This window comes from Trachymyrmex septentrionalis, unplaced genomic scaffold, assembly GCF_001594115.1.
Source record: "Trachymyrmex septentrionalis isolate Tsep2-gDNA-1 unplaced genomic scaffold, Tsep1.0 scaffold97, whole genome shotgun sequence".
Lineage (NCBI taxonomy): Eukaryota > Metazoa > Arthropoda > Insecta > Hymenoptera > Formicidae > Trachymyrmex > Trachymyrmex septentrionalis.
The window spans coordinates 573,320-596,483 of NW_017306160.1; the positions used below are offsets into that span (position 1 = coordinate 573,320).

General features: G+C 37.9%; 1 protein-coding gene across 1 annotated transcript in view; it reads left to right on the top strand.

Annotated features, from left to right (window-relative positions):
- Window positions 1–6,196: 6,196 nt before the first annotated feature.
- Window positions 6,197–23,164, top strand: part of LOC108756193 (homeobox protein B-H2) — a 33,748-nt gene continuing 16,780 nt past the window's right edge. The window contains exons 1-2 of the mRNA XM_018499808.1: window positions 6,197–6,956; window positions 21,531–21,753. Coding sequence (XP_018355310.1) covers window positions 6,509–6,956; window positions 21,531–21,753 — 671 coding nt within the window. The 5' untranslated portion in view covers window positions 6,197–6,508. The remainder of the gene's footprint in view (window positions 6,957–21,530; window positions 21,754–23,164) is intronic.

Here is a 23,164-nt window from a genome sequence, read left to right on the forward strand (position 1 = left end):
CTAGATAGGTCCTAAGATCGTAAACATATCGACCAATTAATTGAGTTTTAAAACGTAAGATCGCAATTTTGATTGTGATTAGTCGATTTATTTACGCCTTTATAATTACGACTAAAACTTTTTTATATAATAACCTTTAGAGAGTCCATATGTTAGCGAACGGAATATATAAATCTTGCTAGAAAACATGATAGTGTACGAGAAAATATACATCATTAAATATTCCCTTGCCTATGTTTAGATAAAAATTATTTAAGATATCGTTGTTAGATTAGTTACAAAGATATTCAAAATTATTTATAGAAAAATGGACACTGATAAAAAATTGTCTGCATCTGTTTCTTCCGTGAGAGATATCGAATCAATATTTTGTAAAAATGAAAAATATTTTAGACTAAAAATAAAGCTCTTCAATGGACGAATTATTGGATAATTATCAATGGAATAATTATCATTTATTATGATTATTATTATAAATATTTAATATGTTATTCATAGAATGATACAGAAAAATATAAATTTATAATATAAAAAATACAATTGTTGAAAAATTTCTGTTGAAAAATGACTGTTGTCAGTCATTAAAAAGCTTAATCTTTGGCGTCTAAAATATTTTTTATTTTTGTAAGATATCTTTCACAAAAAAGGGAACGGAGAACAAGAAATTTTTCAGTAATTTTAATTGTTCTATTTTTTATATTATAAATTTCTATTCGATATATAGAATTTTCCATTTTTTCATTGCTCTCTCCTAATTACTTTTATCCCTAGATCTTTATCCCATGTTTGACAGAGAGAGAGAGAGAGAGAGAGAGAGAGAGAGAGAGAGAGAGAGAGAGAGAATCGTACGTAAAATTCACTCGATAAACGAAAAGTATAATGCAACATAAAAAAAGATAGCTCTTATTCGTTCACGTTGGTTAACAAATGAAAGCAGGTTGCGTTTATACTTTCGCGGTTGTGTGTGGGAGTAATTTGTGTGTCGCGAGTATGTATCGTGCGTAGCGGACGATACGGCGTGGAGACGTCGGAGCAAGTGGAAGGATTCTTATCTGGTCGAATTTTATGAGCGTTTTAAAGGATCGTTAATTTCAGGTCTTTTATCGTGTATATTCGCCTCGGGTTCTTCGATCGTACGAATGTCCGCTTCTAACGGCAGCTGCTAAAAGCTGGATTGTAAAGTAAGTTGAGCATCGATGTTACGCTGTCTCGTTACATTAGCGACTTTAATTCACCGAAGCAAACGTAAGGACCGGTCGATGAAAGATAGCCGATAAACAAATTTATTCGTATTCTGGTTCCGTTCTATGCAATATTTATTTTCCGAATAATTCCGATTGCTTAACTGAAAATGTATTTCGCGAATATTGTGTATAATAATGATATATATTTTTAATTAATTAGTTTCTTTAGCAAAATAGTATAATGTAGTTAAGCTTACTTAAGATTAAAATAAATATCCCCAAGGTCGACTTCTTATAAAAGATATAAAAAAAAAACATAAAAAACCAATTAATTAAAAATTATACTTACTCTAGTTATTATATATATAATATATTTTATTCTATACAAGTATAATGAAATAACTGCAAAAATATTAAATGGCGTTATTATTTTTAATGAAAAAGGCATCATTTCCTGTAAAAATTTATAAAGCTTTGAAAATAAGGGAAAGAACGGATAAGGTAGTGTTTAGATTACGGAAATTTTTCCTGAATATGTTGAGCTTAAGTTATACATTGTTTCAAAGTGACTGAAAAATGTCATTAAGGTCCAGCTAGAGGTCTTGGATTTATGAGGCTTAATTGGTACGTTGATAGGAGCATTTTAACGCTCTTAACTTTTCACTTCGTGTTCCTGACCGGATCGAAAGACTCAAGTCACATCCTCATGTAAATTTAATGACGTACACGTGGATATTACTTGTCCGGGTATTAGAGCGATATATCCATATTAATGTCTTCGAGCTGCTTTCCGTGTTAAAAAGTGTCAAAGAGCCTCAAAGAAATTTTCCTCGAGATTTCCGACTAAGGTCGGAAATGTCGGAATGATGCATTTTAACGATATTAACTTCTCATTTTCATTAAACGGTACATTATTCCGTATAAATTATCTTGTCTCGTAATTTTATTTTTTCCTCTATTTTATATATTTTATGTAGATATTATAATTAAAAACATATTTAATACGAAACGTTAATTCTAAAATTCTCACTTTTAGAATATAAAAAAATATGATATATTGATGAAAAAATAAATAAGAAAAGTTACTCATAATAATATTCGTTTTTACGCAGAAATACGTCTGTGCTTTAATAAGTTTACATTTAATTTAAAAAAGATTTTATGCTTCTTTTAAAAGAAAAAAATAAACATAATAAATCTGAATTGCAAGAGATTGTGTGTTTTTAATATATCCTACATAATTCAGAATTGCGTGCATCCGACACGCTAATATTTATATATGTTAATTCCTTCAATCAAGATTGTTATTTTATCATAAATTGACCTTACTTTATGTATTCATAAGCTCACGTCAAGAATATTTAGACGCTGCAAACGGGTCTATTAATACAAAAGTTGTTTTCATTCATAATTAGAATCGTTGATTTCTTACATATTCGAGTTGCATTCGCGCATCTTTCCATGGAAACTTCAGTAAGCCAATTATCGAGCGATAAGTGTGCCCTTTAACGACATTAACTTTTCATTGCCCCATGGGTGCGACACTCGTGGCTAATTCTCATGTTTAATTAATGAGACGTGTATGTACGAACGCATCACCTCTCAGGCGCGACCCGTGCAACACGAATACGCTTGTTCGCCTTATCCGCGAAGGGGGCAACGCGTGTAAAGGTGTATGTAAAATAAAAGGTGAAAAAATTAGCCGCGCGCATTTTCTTACGAGTCACCGGCTTTCGTGTTGAGTCACGCTTTGACGATCGCATTACAGGCTCCGTTAATTTCTTTCACAGAAATGAGCTGTCCTACAAACCGATTCTACGGAAACGATTTTTTATTTGCTAATTGATGAAAAAATTGTCATACAATCGATAAATAATAATTCTAAATTAGAATGGAATAGTTATACAAATTTAAACTCTACGTTACAAATATACATATATATATATATATATATATATATATATATATATATATATAGAATATATAAATATACGATTATATGTATGATATGTGTGACATAAAATTGAAAAGACAAGAGCTTGCATTTAATTATAAATTCACAAATTTTTGTTATTGTATATTTTACAATATATTAACGTATTGCATATTAAATCAATTTTATTTTGTTTTAACTACGCAACTTAATTGATAGTAAGATAAATATTAGATAATTTTCAGCAGTCTATTATTTTAGGATAATTATTCTTTTATGTGTATTTATGGTATCCCATACAGGACCGTACCTATATTATGTATAAGCATGGTCCTCTGTAATTAAATAATGTTATATCCCTAATTTCTATACTTCTATCATTCCTACAACTCTACCGAATTTAATTTCATTTTGATTCGATTCTACTGATGTCAAAATAATTGCTCCAATATACTCGTAACTATCATGAATTGCATTTTCGTGTTACACAGGCATTTCCAGACATTGACAAGCATTTCATATTTTTATAGAGCGTTTTATTGCGATACTCGAGTCAGATAAATATATATACATACATATATATATATATACCCATTTTTTGAAGTAGATTAATTGTCTCCTAATTATTAGAGTGAATCAAAGGTTGAAAAGCAGTTGATTGTTATTTTTAAATATTTTTTTAAAAACGGACAAACAATTATGATTTCAATTCGATTGTTTATACACAAATAATATAACAATAATACTATTAAACTTTCTTTTTATACATAAATTTTTTTTCCTTCCTGCACACATAAGTCGCGAACAAAAAAATAGCTCTAAAGTAGCTCTAGCAATTAACTCTAAACAATTGCAGTATTTTTATTCAGATATTTGTTTTTTTTTTTTATAAAAGATTTAAAAACTCATTATACATATATACGTATATATCATGTAAATTCATAACAAATTATCATTAATTGCAATGAGATACATGAGTCACATCACTTTGAAAGATTTCGATCTATTACAGGAATAGTCGTCATCTTACCAGTAATTTGGTTCACCATTTATACATATGTGTGTATATATGTGTCGACATTATTCGGATTGACTGTATTATTTCACAATTTAACGCTCAACGTCACACCTTGCGACATTAGTAACACAGCTCAGGTTAATCAACGTGCTTCTTTGATATGCTTAACGAGCCTTTTCTTGAGCTTCGACGACAGGGGGACGCAAAAAAAAAAAAAGAAAAAGAAAAAAGTTCACGTAGCAAAAAACACGACGCTCGCTCACCCGGACTCCCAAGTTCGCTCGTTCGCTCGCCCGCTCGTCCTCGTGAATTCGTAAATTCGCGGAGTAAGTTCGCGGAGCTGGGACCACCCTTCTCCGTTTCGATGGCACTTCACCCCTTCCAGCCAGGTCTCGCTGGACCCTCTCCTTCTCCCTTCCCTCACCCGTTCTCGTTCTCTCGACGATCCGCTTCGCTGTTCCATCTCGAGGAGAACGAACTGGAAGTGGGAGGCCAGTATCACCGCCCGCTCCACCCTGCTTCATTCCCTTCCCCCTTTCCCCGTACAGTCCCCTGCCACTGCTCCCGTGCCTCCCACCATCGTCGTCTTCCGCGCGAGGAGCTTGGGCGGCCCCTTTCCCTCCGTCCGGACTATAATGAAAGATATTAACTACAATTTTATATCGAATTACCGCTGAAACACATTTCAAATTACTTGGGCGTAGCCGTGGCACATAGCGGAGGCGCCGAGGTTGCTTCAGTCAGGATTGGCGGGATGCTTAACGGCAACGAGCGGGATTGGCTTGGGGGTATCGGTGGTAGGGCAATCTAGGGGCGTGTCAGAATCCCGATATGGCCGCCCAGCAACGAGCGGAGGTGCCTGCCGTCCTCAGTATAGGCAGATCAGTCGTGGCGACTCGATGCACACGCACGTTTCGCGTGCACGACTACGTTCTCAGTCCTGGCCAGACCGATCGGAGCGATTCTTCGTCCGGCGAAGATCAGGATTTCGCATCAGATCGATCTTTATCCCGGAATCGCACGCTCGTGATTGTCTAATCCGCCAACCGGAAGGCGTTGTTGCCGTTCGAGAAATCTTTGTCGCGACGGATATTCAATTTGCAAACATTTGTTAAAATTTCACTCGGTCCTGTCAAAGTGATCTGAATGGCCGAATAAAGCTACGAAACGTGAACAAAGAGTCAGGTGATAGTGCAGTCCGAAGGGGAACAGTGCTGGTAGACTGTTATGGTATATTACCGGTTTGAACTCGGTAAGCTTAATGAAAGTTTCACCGTAGAATGATCAATCCTGGAATGCGTGACAAACAATCGCGATAAGCCGGCTAAGCATAGACTCTCGAATGGACGCGAATCGAGATAGATCAAACCAGAGTGGTGGAGTTGCTAGACTGATTGGACTTTGATACAAGTGATTGCTCGTGATCGTTCATCAGACACAACTGTGATCTAGTGCGGAGGATGTGTTAATGTTTGGAAATTTTTCTTTTAAAGTATTACATCTATTTCACATGGTTAAACAATTGATTAGCGAGCGCTCTCGAACTTATTTCTACTTTCGTTGGTAAGATTAACGCGCCGAGCGCGTAATCGTGCAAAAGTGAGAGGAGAAGTGAGACGCCACAAAAGTCTTATATAAAAATAATTAATAATTGAACAAGCAAGGAAAAGGAGAAAAAGAAAAGCGGAAATGGCCGGCGGCTTCGCTCTTATGCGTGGCAATTATGTTAAGTGGCCAATTAGCAATTAACCAGGGAGCCGAGCCGAGCGGCCCCTTAATTGCGTCTGGGAAGAAGGTGGTAGCGGAGGTGGAGCGATCGAACGAACGGGAGGAAGTGCAAGGTGCATACACATCGTGACGCAAATATCTGTCTTACGCGTCATTTAACGTCCAGATTTTTCTGCAAGATTTTCGCCTCGATCGATTCACTAAAACCGCCTCCAGGATCTTGGCGATTTAAAAGTCCCGACGTCGGACACGGACCTTTAAATCCTTTAAGATCGAATTTTATTGGAAATCTCTGGGGTATTCATGTTCCTAATACGAATGTTCGTCACAAAAGAAGTTTCTTGACCCTCTTGTTGGAAAATCAATCCTTCGATCGCGACAGATCCGAGATTGAACGTCAAATGATGCTGAACAACGTGCCAATCATACGGATAAGAGGGGAAGAGGAGTGAACGAAATTGGGTCTACCAAGGATACAGTGAAGTGCGGTTGAAATAGAGTGAGAGGGCACGATCTCTTCCTGGGATAGGCTACGTCGTCACCGTCGGCAAGATTCTGTCTCCCAGGTACCGGGCGAGTCCTGGGGTGGCGACAGAGGCACCTGCAGGTGCCCGTAGCCCAAAGGAACCACCTGCGTCTACCGTGATGACGGTCCATCATCAGCAGAACCACCACGTGGCCGCTCTCAGTGGCGTCGCCGTGGCCAATAACGGTTTGAATCTCAGCAGGATGTCGGGCTTGGAGGCGCATCGGCTGGAGAACATTGTCGATCGAAACGGCGTGGCAGTGGAACGTCTATCCAACGGGCTAGACTCACGGAATAACAATTTGAACAATAACAACGGCTTGGAAAGGGGCGATGCCTCGACGACGATGCCGCAAAGGTCGAGGTTCATGATCACTGACATCTTAGGCGGCGCGTCCAGCAAGATGCACCAATCCGGGCTACCCAGTCAGGAGCCACCCGGAAGTCCACCCTCAACACCGCGAGATCTCAGTGTCAGGCATCAATCCAGAACGTCCTTGAGCAACAGCAATCTAGACGAGGACAGCGACGCAAGCCACCACGACGGCGCTTCCGTTACGTCCAATGGTAAATGATACTTTATTACACGCTTTCGAAACAGTGCTCGTCGCTCGGTATAACGACGTGATGAAGCCGAGGCGATATTAGAATATAGACTTTCTTTAAGTACGTATCTACGGAATGAGAGAGCCAAGTTCGAATCTCAGCTGAGATAATATTTTTCGCGATAAGTTCTTTGCAATGTTTTAAGATGTTTTATAGCGTTATTATTATTAAAGACAGTATAATAAATGTGGTAATATCTCCAGTTTTAGTTTATGCATTTCATGTCCGACAAACCGAATCGGCATGCAATTTACGGACTTTTATATATTAACTAAATAATGTATCTGTGCTTTGCATATTTGCAACATGAAGAACCAAGATCCGCCTTAAACAAATAGGAATCTTTCTCTTATTTGATTTTTCACGAAAATTTCTAGTTTCTCTCTAAACAGAGAGAAGGAAGAGATATGTTCATGGCGTAAGTAGTTTTGAAACGGAGTAATGAGAAAGTTAGATTTTTGACAGATATACTGTAGAAAAAATGGGATAAAAATGAATCTTATAGAGTTATATATCTTCATCAATTCAAAGAACAACATTAGAAAAATCATTTGCTTTAAAATTTTATTAAACACAATAGCAATTCGGTTTTATTGCTAGTTTTATTGGTTTTTTTTTTTTTTTCTTTCGAAAACAGATAATGCTCGGTTTTGCTTCATTTTCTCATATTACACATGTATATTTATACATAAACGGCATACATAATTTACTCTGCACAATTAAGTCTTTCTTCAAATATACAATAGAGACAAACAGAGTTATATATACAAAAGGAATAAATGTGTCGTGTCTGTTTTTCATCTGTCAATAACCAAAACTTCAACTTAATTGAAAAGTATAATACTCGAATGATAATCTACAGTTACGGAATGTGTGAGTATTGTGATTTCTCGATTTGTTCACCTGATCGCTCACGTGAACTTTTACGGAGGTGTCAAGGACATTTACGGGACACGGTCCGACCGGATGTTCCAATCGGTGAAATCACGACGGCCGTCGCTAGTTACGCGCATAAAGAACACCTCTCTTTCGAGAATCAGATATTATCTCCTAAGATAAAACGTGTCTTCTTTCTTTTTCCTCTGTTTCTCTCTTTCCCTGTGGGTTGCTGTGCCCAACCGACCGACAACGTTTAGGAATTCTGATGGTTCTAAATTGGAGCTCGGCATTCAAAAGCTTTAATTATGTTACCCTCATTTATTTCATTCACCTTTGCTTTTCTACCTGTGCCCCGTTGCCCTCTAGAGTTCGATCCCTCGGGCTGAACAAGTGCTAAGTTGTCATAACTTTTCTGATCGGACAACGCTGAATTTCGTAAGACTTTTCAAGCCACCAGTGTTACGCAAAACTCACATCCGCATACGCACTACGGAGGTGCGAGTGAAACGTTAAAGAATCGATTTTTAATTACGGTGAAACTTTCACGTTAATTATCCTAATTGTAAAATCTACGGGATACACGTGCGAATTATTAACTCCGTGACTCGCGAAAAGCCGCCGAGTATAAATGTAGATATAATGCTTGTTTGAAAAGTGTTACTCGCTACTCGATTTCTATCTGTGATAATAAACGTTTCTCGCGTCGCTACAAACCGCGCGGCGATCGCAGAAATCGCAGATCGCATTTTCTCTCGAAACTCGTCGGAGGGAGCTATTAAGGTGACCTGTGCCGAGCGTATCGGCACGATTTCCGTTAATTCGCAGCTTCTTCTCCCAAGACCGATCGTCCTCCTTTTCTCTCGGAGCTGCTTGTTTTTAAACGCGACGCTCCAACGAAGCCGCTCGCTACAATGACTAAAGCCGGCTGTTGGTTCCGTAATCGGCTTATTTCCTCAAAGAACCGCATTAGCGACAATTACGCGGACGACGGCGATGTGATTAGAAGCGGCGATGGGCAACACTAATACTGCTTCCGCGGCACTAAATCCGGCGCTCCTTCCTTGTGAAAACATCAGCGGGCTATTAAGGCGCCAATTTTTCCACGACATTGACTCGCCGCGACGGCTCGCACCTTGCACCGCGTCGCTATTTATAACTCCCCTTAAGTGTTTCACGGACAAGACCAATGACCAGCCCCGGCGCGGCGTTTGGAAATCTCGAGAGTCACGTCATGGTAATCGATAATCGTCGTCCTTGCCTAGCTACGGTGACACGAGGGAATAGGGAAAAGTGCCTGCGATAAGGGATATACAGCTGCGAACAGTATTGAGCTCGAGTCCTTGGACTCACTAGAGAATGTTTTAATTGAAGAAAATGTCATCTTCCGAGATAACTTAAAAGTCCATCTTCAAAAGATAAAACGAAAAGTTCGTACTAATTCTTTCTTACGTAATACTAAATTAACATTTCCTCTATTAAGCGATATCTGTAAAAATAAATATTTTACAATCATTATTTACGATGATCAAAACGCGTATCCATATGCGGCATGAACAGTGACGTTTATTGTCACGTGACAATAAACGTTTTCATAGAATTTTCATTATTTGTCCCTTTTGTTACCTACATGATTTTCGCAATAATGATTTTTATAGTTGAAATATAATTCTTCAAGTAATAAATAAAATGATATTACATTTAAGCCAACCAATTATTAACACGTTACATTCAGATTTTTAATCATAGATAGATATGAAGAATACATATGCATATCAGCACACAAATAATGCTTACTTTTTAACGAATATCGATAAAAAAAGTCATAACATATTGTACAAGATATAATAAGATCCATTAGTAAGTTATCTAGTTACATGATTTGCAATTTTTAGTACGTCTATAGTACGTTACAAGATCAAGAAGCCCGCTACTTTTATGAATAAATAAACATATCAGTAAAGCTGCTTATTGCAGTCACAAGCCAACTCTTTACAACGAACGAAGTCCTAATCTATATCGAGACATCGCGCATCGCAGAGACTTTATTCTCTTCTGAATAACGCGAAGCCTAAACCGAGTGTTAAAAGGCGCCTTTCGGGGGTTTTTTTTTCCCGAGATAATGACCGCATATTCGTTATTGGCGTTATCAGTCGCGGTCGGTCTCGCGTCATGACCATAATCATCAATGCGTAAGTAGTATCTACCTTCCGTGGTACGCTGTCCGCGCCGCGGTCACGGAATTATTAATGAAAGACAATTAGGAGGAGTAACGCCGATGTAATTGCCGCGCCGCACGCTTTCACGTAGATTGGCCCAGGCGATTTTTTTTACGGGGCGACCCTCCCTCCCTTCCTCCCTCCCACCCTTCCCTCTGCCGTTAAAGCCATCGTCCGACCATTCCAATTTCCCGTCTCGATTATTACATTCCGCCATAGCGCAACGGCGGGACCGAGCGACGCCGCGGCTCGTCACGGTACAAATACGATCGATCTTTCACGCGGCGTTGATTAGAAAATTATTAACGTCGGACTAACAACCAGATGTAATTGCTGACGGATTTACGCATCGATCATACGTCGCACCGAGGATACGATCGCTCGTTACCTGTTTACTTCTCGCTAGAGGATCGCGAGCCCCTAATTATCGTTCTGGTTATGTCCTTACGCGACAATTACACGCGTTTCGTGCGTCAGGCTGATGAGCGGGAAATTATCAGCGAAGTGCAATTTAAGGTAGCGACACTAATCTAATCGCGAAGCGGAACACATGCGAGGATGTACATGCTTCAATTTGATCTGCTTCTACATCGTTACATATGTTTCACAATGTCATGGTGAAATTGTCTTTCCGACGCAGTATTTTGTCGGTTGCTTTATGCCCGTTTCCATCAATGTAGATTCATTATAATCTCGATTTAATCTACTCTTCAATTTACTCTTTTCTTAATTGTTAGAATTGAAAGTAAGTTGAAGCGAGACTAAATTTAATCTATGTTGATGAAAACGGGCGTTAGTCGTTTACAATACTGTCTATTTATTGTAACGCGAGGTATTTATTTATACCGCGTGTTGATAAAAATCAAAAGCTAATAATTAGTGTTTTTTTTTTTTTTTCCAATTAAACTTCCGTTACGGTTCATCTTTTCTCTTTTTCTTTTCCAAAAACTGAAACGAAAAGAAACAAGATAAGTGGTGCAAAAATTTCAAGAACGTGCTTATACTGTACATACAATATATATAATCGCAATGTATTTGAGAAGTAGATCAAGTTACAAAAAGAGAGTGGAAATCTGAAAGGCTAGAATTTCCAATTTTCTTTGAAAAATAATATAATTTAAGAAAATAACAACGATTACATCACTGTAGCGTGCATCAAATTCACACGAGTATAAATCATATATGTGTCAGAGTATAATAAATACCTCTCTAGTTTCTATTTTCTTTCATACATTTTTTTTAATACGGATTTAATATCGGATCAATGCACTCCATTCTAGCTGGTTGAGAAAGGCGTGAAAAAAACCAATCTTTCTCAGCGCGGAATATCATTTCTTGGGCGCGTGTACGAGTCGTTTGTAAGCCGCTTAGAAAGCCAACATTCATCCCCCAGGTTCACATTGTTGTCACCTTCCTATCGGTCCGGAAGGTCCTGCCAGGGACCGGGCCGTTTCACGTCCTTACGGACGAGCTCGCTGACTTTTTGACGCGCGACTAATCCGAGAACCGGAAATGATTGGCAACCGTTTAGAAGTCGGCACGGATTAGTTAGCTCTATGTAAGGGACTTTCGCGAGACGAAAGCAATTTCATATCCGAAGGCGCCTTTTTGCGAGCGCGCCCCGACAAGCCGGCTGTCGGACTTTTGACGACACAATCTGCGTGCCGGATTAATCCACGATCTGAATATCGGAGAAGTGAGGAGAGAGATTCAACAGTACGGTAATGTCGGGAACTGGAATGCCGCTGGTAGTCACCACAAATGCCAGGGACAGTTGAAGACTTTGAGTGACAGATTTGAAAACGATTATCTGACAATGAGTGTCGAATGAGGGATAAAGTGATCACGCAAATTGAGTAACTTAATAAGAATTAAATAAAAAGGGATATATATATAACAAATTATGAAAGAATTAAATGCTGAACAAATTATTGTAGTGTAAAGTACCTTGAAAAGTAGAAAAACATGTGGGGGGAATTGGTTAAAGCGTAATTTTGAAAAGTGAACTAAACGTATAGTGTCTTAAGTCACAGAAGATCTAATCATTTCGTCAGAGTATAAAACGAACGTTCAACGTTGCGTTTTAGCATACTCGAGATTTGGTAATCGTCACGATTTGATGTTGCGCAAGATATCATGATGGATCTAATCGTAACGAGTGATCGCGCGGAGGGAGGGCATCGTGTTTACAAAGCGGGTGATCTTAGATTATGCGCGAGTGATTAATTATTCCGTCGGAGGCAAACGTTTACGTAGGTAACAATGTGCTTCTGCGCATTGTCCGATCGAGAGTCTCGCAGTAACTCGAATGAAACTTCCTAAAATCACTCCGAAACCATTTAAGCCTCATAATTCAATCAGGCGTTTTAATTAACTAAATTATTCTCTGTAATTTCACGATCATCCTATCGAGACGGTGCGGTGATTCAGTGTGGTCGGTATCGATTTCGAGAAAGCGAGGTCAAGTTTGTCAACGCGGATGCCGAGTGCTTAAGAGGATTTGAAAATCTTGTTAAGCAAACGCTGTGGAAACCAACCGCGCGAATCCCAACAATGACGGTAAACACCTGTCGGCGGCATACGCGAGGAAGTCTTTAGCGAAGTCCGACCGTATAATGCGTGCGTAAGCGACTCGAGACGCGCGTTCGTTCAAAATAACGGGGTAATTATTGCTAATATGTACCGCGGTATGTTCAGAAATTTTCGAATTATGCTTCCAACGATATAATTGCGAGCATCCTCCGATTTGAGATTAAAAATACGCCTTTGGAACTGGGTGTGTGTAAAAAAATTTAGAAAATAGGAAAAGATGTATGTACGTGCGCGCAAAGATGTATACAATATATTTTGAGGAACGTATAAAAATAACGTTTATACCATTCTCTAGTATACATTTTACATAATTATATGTATATTTATCTTAGTTTTAATGTGTTAGTTTAATGTGTCATTGCAGAACCACCCAAAATTAAAAAAAGATTATTCAAGTTTTATTTCTGTCGACATAGATTAACTTTAATCTTGATTTAATTTATTCATTATTTTTTTAATTCTTGGAATTAGAAAAAAAATACAAAATAAGTCGAATCGAGATTAAAGTTAATATAGATTGTGGTAGAAAGGGACATTAGAGAAATATAAATATTTATGATATATAATCTTAAAGCGAATCGATTTTTATAAAGTAGGAAATTTGCATTTTTTTTCAATTATTTAAATGAGCGATCGTAGCTTGATGCAATCGTTCGCATTTCTGTTCACCGCCTGCGTGGAATGCTCAAAGTGCATTCCACGCAATGAAATTCGAGAAACACACGAGCATTACGCTCCCCGTAGAAACCTTAGGCTCATATAATACGATCTGACAGTAATACTCGATTGTATTTTTCCCTATAATGTTTCTATGTGGCAATAGATCACCGTGCAAACTGTTATACGACACCTCGCAGTTCTTATTCTGCTATGATATCCTTAAATAAATTATGAAACGATAGCTGTCGAAGAGCTGTTATGATTGCGCAAAATGCCGCAGATATTAATGCGATATTATATGACAAGAATTATTTCATTAACGTGCGATAATACGATATTATTATTACGTTGGTATCACTATTTACCTGTAAATATTATGTAATATTTATTTATCGTTAAAATTTCATTGTTTGTGTGTGTGTATATATATATATATATTTTGTAAATATTTTAAGATTAAAAATTAAAACGTTAAAAATATACGATTTTAGAGGTTTTATTATGAAAAATCGACGTATGGGATACTAATTTCGCTTAACCCGATAGTTTGTTTTTTAAATTGTTGCCGACAGTTTTTGTCCCCCGTGGGATTGCTGCAAATAGAGTGGGCAGGCAATAAAACGTTGCCCCATAACATTATTCCCAGTGTTTTCTCCCCCAAAGGTGGCGACGCGGTAATACAATGCAGAAGAGGGGTCAGATTCTGCCCCGTCGAGGGCCACCGCCTTTGTATACTACACGAGGGGTTGTAGGTGGCGACGGTAAGAGAGCACCGCGTACGATACAAGCGAAAAGGTGTGACTCGAATTTGTAAGCAAAATTCCACTACAGCTTCCCTGGTGCTTCCGTAGAAAAGTTACTCTTTTATGTTTGTTAATCATTTCGCTTACAAAATTAGCTTACTATTGTTAATTCTTCTGTCGATACAAGAATACCTGTGCATTGACAGAAAAAATTTTTAATAATTTTTACATTTTTGTGCGGATTTCGTTATAATGTCTTAAAAAGTCCATTTTTCGAAAAACAAAGAATAGTTTTGTACAGATTTTATCTCATTTTTTCTTTTACATTTTCACCCACCATCTTGGAGAATAGTAATGAAAAGCTGAAAAATTGTGTTGACAGAAAGATTAATTCGTGCGTAAAATGAAGATTATATAGATCTCTACCGAGATAACGGTTTTATATTGTAAATTTTGTTACTAGTTGCCTATTATTATATAAAATTGATGAAACATTTCTGATAGGTATTTACATGTGTATACGTATAAAAAAAAGCTTATGTGTATTTGATTAATTACTTCGGAATAAAAAGTAGATAAATTATTCCCACACACACATACTTCCTAAATTATAATCTAACTTCAGAGAATATTGCGGTTAACATTCGATAAAAAGCGCCATTAGATGCTCATTTCTCGAGCGGAAGAAAGTCCGTCGGAAATCTCCATGTTTATTCCCATCCGGTGATCGGCCACTATTATTTCTTTTTTTATCGTATAAATGATTATCTATACAATTCGCATTTATACTTTTTTGTATTTACAAAGAGTAAATTTTATATGCAAAAATATATAGATTCACAATCTTCCCCTTTCTCTCTTCCTCTCCTTTCACTCCCTTCCCCCCCCCCTCTCTCTTTCTCAATCTTTCTATCCCTCCTTGTCGCTCTTCTACGGATTACTTACGCGATGCACTCAGCACAAAATAAAGCAATAAGCAAATAAAATCGTGGGTGCGCGGCACAATGGAAACTCCGGCTTTTCCTCCTCTTTTTCCCACTCTTCGCCTTAGCAACCCTTCCATCCTACCCTCATCCGCCAAGATCATAAAGTGCGAGGCAACGCTTTGCGAAAGTTTTATTATTCTCATTTTTATGATCCGTCCGGCTGACTCCCTCGGTTGCAACTATACTTACACTGCACTCTCTACATCCTGCGCATTCGTCACACTGTCTGCAAGTTTTCGTATGCAGTCCTTGGCCCAGTAACGATGTCCAAGTGCTCGATTGCTCGGGAAGTTGTTGTCGCTATGTTTAATAGTTCTAATATAATTTCTTCTGAAAATCTACATTTTTCTGTGTCTCTCTCTCTCTTTCTCTCTCTCTCTCTCTCTACTTGTAGATGCGTGACGTATGTTATATTCAATTTTATTATAATTTATTCAATTTGTTTATTTTCTTTTTACTGCCAATTTATTTATTTCTTTGTAATTCAATTTTACTTTATTAATTGTACTTTTTGTTAGCATTTGAAAGGATGTATTTCTAGAGTGCGTGTAATAAATGATGATATTTATCTATCTATCTATTTAACTCTTTCTCTCGCTCTCTTTCTCTGTCTCTCTCTCCCCCTCCCTCTCCCTCTCTCTCTGTGTTCGTGCTTGTATGGAATAATCAGTATTGATATAATAATTACACGAATAATTTCGATACAAATTGATAAATTCGTCAGAAATAGCTCGTTAAAAATTATAGCGAAAAAGATATATTAATCTTAGTAAAGATAATCATAAGGAATTTTGTAAAAAAATTGAGATAAATATTTATTTACATATAGACAAAATATATCTATATCAGGCCAGTCCAATTTGAGCTCGAGAGTCAAAAAACACACAAACCCATTGACGCAAAAAAATTCAATGTGGGTAAAATTTCGGGGACTGTAAAGTATTGATACGCATTTAAATGACGCTTATCAACAGTTAACAGTTCCTAAAATCTTACTCACATTGAATTGTTTTATGCCGATGAACTTTGCGTTTTGGCTCCGGAACTCAAATTGAACAAGCCTCTAATCTAAATGTAGAAAAATTTTTGGTGTAACTCTCATTTTTCTAAAACTTTTCAATTACGTTAAATATATTACATGCTACTTAAAAACTCGAGATATTCTAAAACGAAGAACAAAATCTACAAATGCAAGAGTATTTTTTTTTCTATTGATATATATCTATACGTACATGATATGCCACATATATTGTTAAAGATCCTGTTTTGCTTTAATGATTTTGCTAAAATTCGTACGTATGAAAATTGCAATCACTATTGGTGCATAAACTACAATGATGACGTGAACAATTTGACCGCGACGTGGACGACGACGGCAACATGCTGGCACTAATTGCAGCGGTGCATAATTGCTCGATAAACATCCTGTTAATCTCACTTTTATGCGCCATACATTGTATCGCAGCGATGCTTATGGCACGCAAGTCCCCCTCGTTTCCTCCGTTCTTCCCTGTTCTTCTCCCTTGCTCTTTCTCTTTCACGTAATGCGACTTGAGAACACGTCATGATTTTCACTGGCGCGGCACATCCGTTACGGGCGCCATGTTTGCGAGAACCTCTTTAAAATACATTTCGCCGCTTGACAGTGGAAATGACGTTTACCATCGTGACTTATGGAACACGAATACCTCGTGAGCGTTAACGTTAATTAACGCGAAGCTATTGTCGCATGTCACGCAGTAAGGAAAGCGCGTTGGGAAAACGCGCGTTTAAAATATTATTTCCCGCTCGACTCTCAAGGATGGAAATCATTATAATCTCGGTAAATTTGTTTTTCAACACTACGGATATATGAAAAGATGTATTCTGTCTAAGTCACTGTATTTCTAACTGTTATAAAAAATATATACTTATTTACCTACATAAAAAGTGAGACTAGAGATTTATCTTTATGTGATTTATACTATTAAAACTTAAATTTCTTTGAAATCGCGTATTAAAATCAGTTTGAAAGAGTTTTTTTTCAAAATTGTCATAGTATTCTATATAATGGAAATATATTACAGTGTTCTCTCTGTATAATAAAAAATATATTAAAAGAATTTTTAAAAAAACTTAAATAATGGCTTCATCTAACTTTATCTAATCTTGTATTATTTTTCTTCTTCTTCTTCTTCTTGATAATAATATGAAATCTTATGTTTTTCTTCTTCTTCTTCTTCTTCTTCTTCTTCTTCTTCTTCTTGATAATAATCTGTTCAATAAATACACGACTAATATAATATTATGTTTTATCACAGCCCAGCAGTTATGAACTGTATTTGTTATTTCACATCACTTTTTCCACTTTACAAATGTCTTAGACTTTTTTGTAACTGTTCCTTATAATATTTTCTCGTTTTGAATGCATATAAAGAAAACAACTTCGAATCTTTTGTGTAAATAACAATCGTCGTTAAATATGTTTATTCTCTAATAAAATCAGACAATAACTATATAAGATTTCCTGCGTGTGAGCGGAAGAACTCTTCTACCTGCTTGTTCAAAAATGTTTAACTTAGTAATTCCCAAACAAAAGTTTGCTCGGTAATGCTCTTATATTAGACAGATTATGTTGTAAAATTTACAGAAACTATGCCTCAAAGATGTCGACAATAATTAACAATGGCAATAATTTTTTGGACGACTTATTAATACAAAAGCGTTACAGTGTTAATTGTGTATATTTTTTTCATTTTTTTTTTTACAATAAATAATTTAAAATTATGTTATATCGGTCACGCTCTTACCGAACAGATTGTATGTAGGAAAATTATTTGTTTAGAAAATATTTATCAGATATAAACAAAAAAGACGATTAGTTTCGTCAGAGACCTTCGAAAATTTGTAGATCTGCACTTCTGGTGACTTTTATTCGATACAACTTTTTAAAAAATGTTAATGATAGTATTCAAAAACATCGTTCATGTTACTCGAAAAATCCCTTTGGGAGCTCACTTGCTTGTTTCATGGACTTAGAGAGTCCACATTACATACAGAATAAAAAGTCGTCGTAACACGTTTTATAACCATAGACAAGTCTACATAAAACCCGGTGACTACGTGTCGGCAAAAGATGTGGAAAGATAAAGGAAAACTGTCCTAGTCCCCAAAAGGAAAGAAGGTGCTCGAGTTACTTTAGCGGCTAGACGAAGTTCCCGGTAAAACATCTTGAGAACTTCGCTGAAATATTCTACCAGAGAGAGAGAGAGAGAAAGAGAGAGAGGAAAGTCCGCCGGGTGAATTCAGACCTCTGCCTTACGCGAAAGCAGATGCATTTTAACGTTAAAGTTTCGTTTGATTCGCACTTTACAAACGCGCGATTTAACGCACACATTTTGTTTGATAAGTTGATGCGCGTTTCGTCATAAGCAACGAGTATTCGCACTTTTTATTCGCGAAGAAAATTTATATTCATGAGTTTATTTCAATGTGTAACGTTGCTGCGTAATTATATTGATGGGACCAGGTAATATTGCAACTATTCTTATCGGATGGATAATTGGATGGCTTTATGGTGTAATGAATAATGTGCAGAATTTGTAACGTCGCATTATTGTTATAAGTAAAGAAAAAAAATATCGATTATCTTTCACGCTGAAATGAATCATTAAGTTACAAAGCCGGATAGAAAAGCAACGTTATAAAGAGCGAGTCACTGACTAATGAATAACTTGGAAGTTTTTTACATTTCTAGAATTTTATATTTTTGTTGCCAATAAAAAAAAAACATAATAGCTATTGTGTAATGTTTCGAAGAACCTGTATTAATCATTTATGATACGTGTTATTAGCGGACAATTGAAATGTACGATTTAACTATTATTTCGCTCATCGATTCATTTTGCACTGACACATCTCGCGTTTTAATTTTATCACGGTACTGGTATACACGATCGACGCGAGAAACATATGATCGCGAATTGTGATTTCAATCCGGGAATGGAGATCACTTTGCGCAAAGCCGATCGCGGGCGTCGCCATTTCGCATCAAAGTGAAAGCGTTGGGGGTAAAGAGTGGCGCATGAACACGCTCGTAAGGACGAGGCGGACACAGATAAGCCCTGAGCCTCGGGCTACGTGCCTCGCAGACGACGGGCGGACTGGGAAAAAAGAGGGATGGATGTTTCGCGATGGTTCTCGAGTTACTGCGCAAAGGGAAGGACAGGGAGCTTGGGGGTGGGAAAAGTTCCGCCTAACGTCTTGGAAGTGTCTCAAAAAGAGAACTCCGACGTCGGTCGGAACCCGGGCTCTAAGTGTATCACATAGTAAATTTAGTTTTCCAACCTCCGTTTCCATCGTTCCACTCTTATACTCTCCCGTTCCTCCCTTCCTCCCTCCGTTCGCTCCCTTTTCGCGTCCACCCCTTTCCTACGTTTCGCGGACAAGTCTTGGAAGTCGAGCTCGAATCGAGCTGTGGTGCCGATGCAGTCAGGACCGGGTTCTTTGCTCCAAGCCTTTTCCAGGGAGGGAATCAGGGATGTGTGTGTGTGTGTGTGTGTGTGTGTGTGTGTGTGTGTTTGCGCGCGCGCGCATATCATGGTAGCCAACATGGCGCGGTATAGACTCTGGACCCGTTCGAGCGAATCTGGCCGATCAAACGGGGGCTAAGAGCCGCGCTTTCGTCCGGGTTAACTCAATCCACGAGCTTTCTATCTTCCCGACCTCCTCCTCTCTCTCCGTCACTTCCCTTCCGGCGCTATGTTATTCCTGGCTGCATCCCCCCCTCTAGTTCCACCCCCTGCCAGGGTGCTTCTCCCGCGCCATGCACGACGACCGTTCCAATCGATGAGCTCGCGACAACGGGCCTTTAGATACTTTTAGAAGTCTGTGCGGGCTTTTATTCCCCCAGGAGGTTAAGTCTCGATGGTTTTCTGATCGGGACTTCTCGGGAGGTTGCTCGATTTACTCGCGACAAGACACGTCCCCCACTGCGGGATAATTCGAGGAGGGTTGGGTAATTTATCCGACGAAGCGCAAAGGGTTTTTTTTCTACGTTAAAAAAGTCGCTCTAAAAATTCACATCACAATTGGAAGTTATGATTTTAACACAAATCAATCACAAATAATATTTGTAGAGACTGCACGGAAAGAATGAATTTGGTAAAAAATTTAGACACAGATCTAAATAATTTTGTTAGATCGGGAAAATAATTTTGTAAAAAACTCGAGCAACGATGCGAAACATTTTGACATTCTAGCAATCAGCTTGAGCGCTCTGCATAATTATTTTGATAGTTCAATAAAATAATATTTTTATCACAACTACATTTTCAGATACTTCAGCAAAAGCGTTCTTTCCGTGTGCGTCTCTTTTCTGTCCTCTTTTTCTTACGAAACGATATAATGAGAAAGGCAGAGCATGGTCTACTTTCAAAACTTTTCGACTTTAATTCAAGCAATAAATAATAACATATATATTTATATAAATCCAATAGAGTATAAAAATCTTTAAGGTGACCACAAATTTCTTATCTCGCTTTTTTCATTATTATTATTCGTCATCATCATATTCACTTTTCTGTAATAATTGCTCCCAATTCCCTAGTCTGTTAAAATGGCAAATCACCTGTTCCTTACCAGGCTGTTCTTCTGTGACAGAAAGACAAGAAAAATGTAATGAGTTTCGAGGGGGATGAAATAAACACGAGAATGTGTGTCGCGTGTGAGTGTGAGACTCGTATCGGGTGTAATCGGTTTCCTCGGGGAATCCTACCCTCTCTTTTCTCTATCTCTCTCCGGATACGGCGACGTATCGGGGGGATAATTTGCGGCGTCTCGAGTCTCGACGCGGCTGCGTGGTCCAATCCGCGATACCAGCCAATCGGATCTCGGCTGCGCGGAGAGTCGAACTGAGAACAAAAGGATCCCATTCTCTCTCTCTCTCTCTCTCTCTCTCTCTCTCTCTCTCTCTCACTCGCTTTCTGTTTCATCGATAGAGAGGCGGCTGCAATCGCCATGCAAGCAACGACAAAAACGACTACTGCGTATAATCCACGCGCGCAGCATCGATTCCACTCTCCACGAAAACAAAAGCTTGGCACTCCGGTGCTTCGCAATTCCTGATAGATTGGCGATTCTTTGCGGGAATCTTTTTGGCAAAACAGTTATATGTTATACGAATATCGTGAAATATATATATGGCACATCCAGTATAAAGTATAAATCTCAGATAAACCACATTTTGGTTAAAATAAAGTTCCTTGAAATTAAACAGCAAATAAATTTTATATAATTTATGCTATATATATAATTTCCAATAATAATTAAATTACAAGTTATTCGTTAAACATCCTAACTTTTACGAGCTCAATCCAGAATTGCTGCTCTCCTCTTTAGAGATAATTTTCTAGCTAAGTTGCACGACTAGACGGAAGGAAAGCAAAGAGACGTTCAATATCAATAGTTTTGCAATTTCAGGTGGCAAAGAGGATGATCCTAAAAGCTCGTCCTCGAGTTCCTTGGGCTCCGCGCAAAGTAAGAAGCAGCGTAAAGCGCGCACAGCTTTCACGGATCACCAGCTTCAGACCCTCGAGAAGAGTTTCGAGCGGCAAAAATACCTCAGCGTGCAGGACAGGATGGAACTGGCGGCAAAACTGCAGCTGACGGACACGCAAGTGAAAACGTGGTACCAAAACAGAAGGTAAGCGAAACGAAAGACGCGTTACTAATTTCTAAATGAGACACAACACGACATATGCGGACGATAATTAATTTTGTGGTCGCCATCAGGATGCAAACAATCGCTAGTTTTTTTTTTACATGTAAAAACTTATTCGGAAACTGGCCCATGAAAATGAATTAAATCTATCAATGATACACTTAAGGTTAGCATTTTAATATTACATGTAATAATATTACTAGTAGGAGTAAGTTCTGGAAATTCTTATTGTACATATAATCATATTTAATTACAACTGTTTGTTATTGTAAAAACGACAGCTTCTTTTTCTCTCAAGCAATCAAAAAGTTGAAAATAATTTTCTTAAACATCATATACCGTTCGATATATATACTTTTTCGATCAAGTTTCTTATTAAGACGCTAAGAAAATTTTTATTGAAAGGTAATTACTAGAAGTATTAGCCTTTTTAGTGAGCGCGATTGGACTACATGATGAGGCTGCACGTATAAAAAACCGTTGAATAGCCGTTAAAAGTTTGACTCTAAAGAGACAAAGATGGAACCATGACGATCGATAGACCTTTCGATGCTCGCGTTATATATTGTTGAATATCAGATAGAAAGATCCTCATCACGATCCTCCGATCTCGGAAGCATAGCGGCGTGGTTCTTTGTACTGGCGCGTGTCGAATCCGTAAATGGAAATCGCGGCGGCCAACAAAGGCGTTGTTTACGTGGTTAAACGCGAGGATCGTTGGTCAAAACCTGAGCAAGTATCTCGAGAGTCATGCGTCTCCGTTACCGGTTTTGCGGCCCGTCCTAAGCATATCGTACTCGTCAACACTTTAATTCTTTAACCCTCTTGGAAAGAGTGTTGCATATTCGCAACGTTTACTTTAAAATTAAATTCAAGATCGGTGCAGATTTGTTACACTTAAATATTGAACACAGAAATATATATTATAATATTGAAAATTTGTAATATAGTATTGTGGGGATTAACTTATGATTGCCAAGTGGCTATGCGTCGATATATATATATATATATAACACATGGATCAATAAGTCCCGAGACTAACAATGAAAACAACATTTTTTTTGCAAAATTTTTTTTTATTCATCAACATAATCACCTTTTAGGGTGATACAATGGTTCCAACGCTTTTCTAATTTTTCAATACCATGTTTATAAAAAAATTTATCTTTCGCTTCAAAATAAGTTTCAGTTTCAGCGATGACCTCCTTATTTGAGCCAAATCTTTTTCCCTGGAGCATTTTTTTAAGATCAGCAAAGAGCCAGTAGTCACTGGGGGCTAAATCTGGCGAGTATGGGGGGTGGGGAAGCAGATCAAAGCCCAATTCGTTCAATTTTGCCATTGTTTTCATCGACTTGTGGCAGGGTGCATTGTCTTGGTGAAAAAGGATTTTTT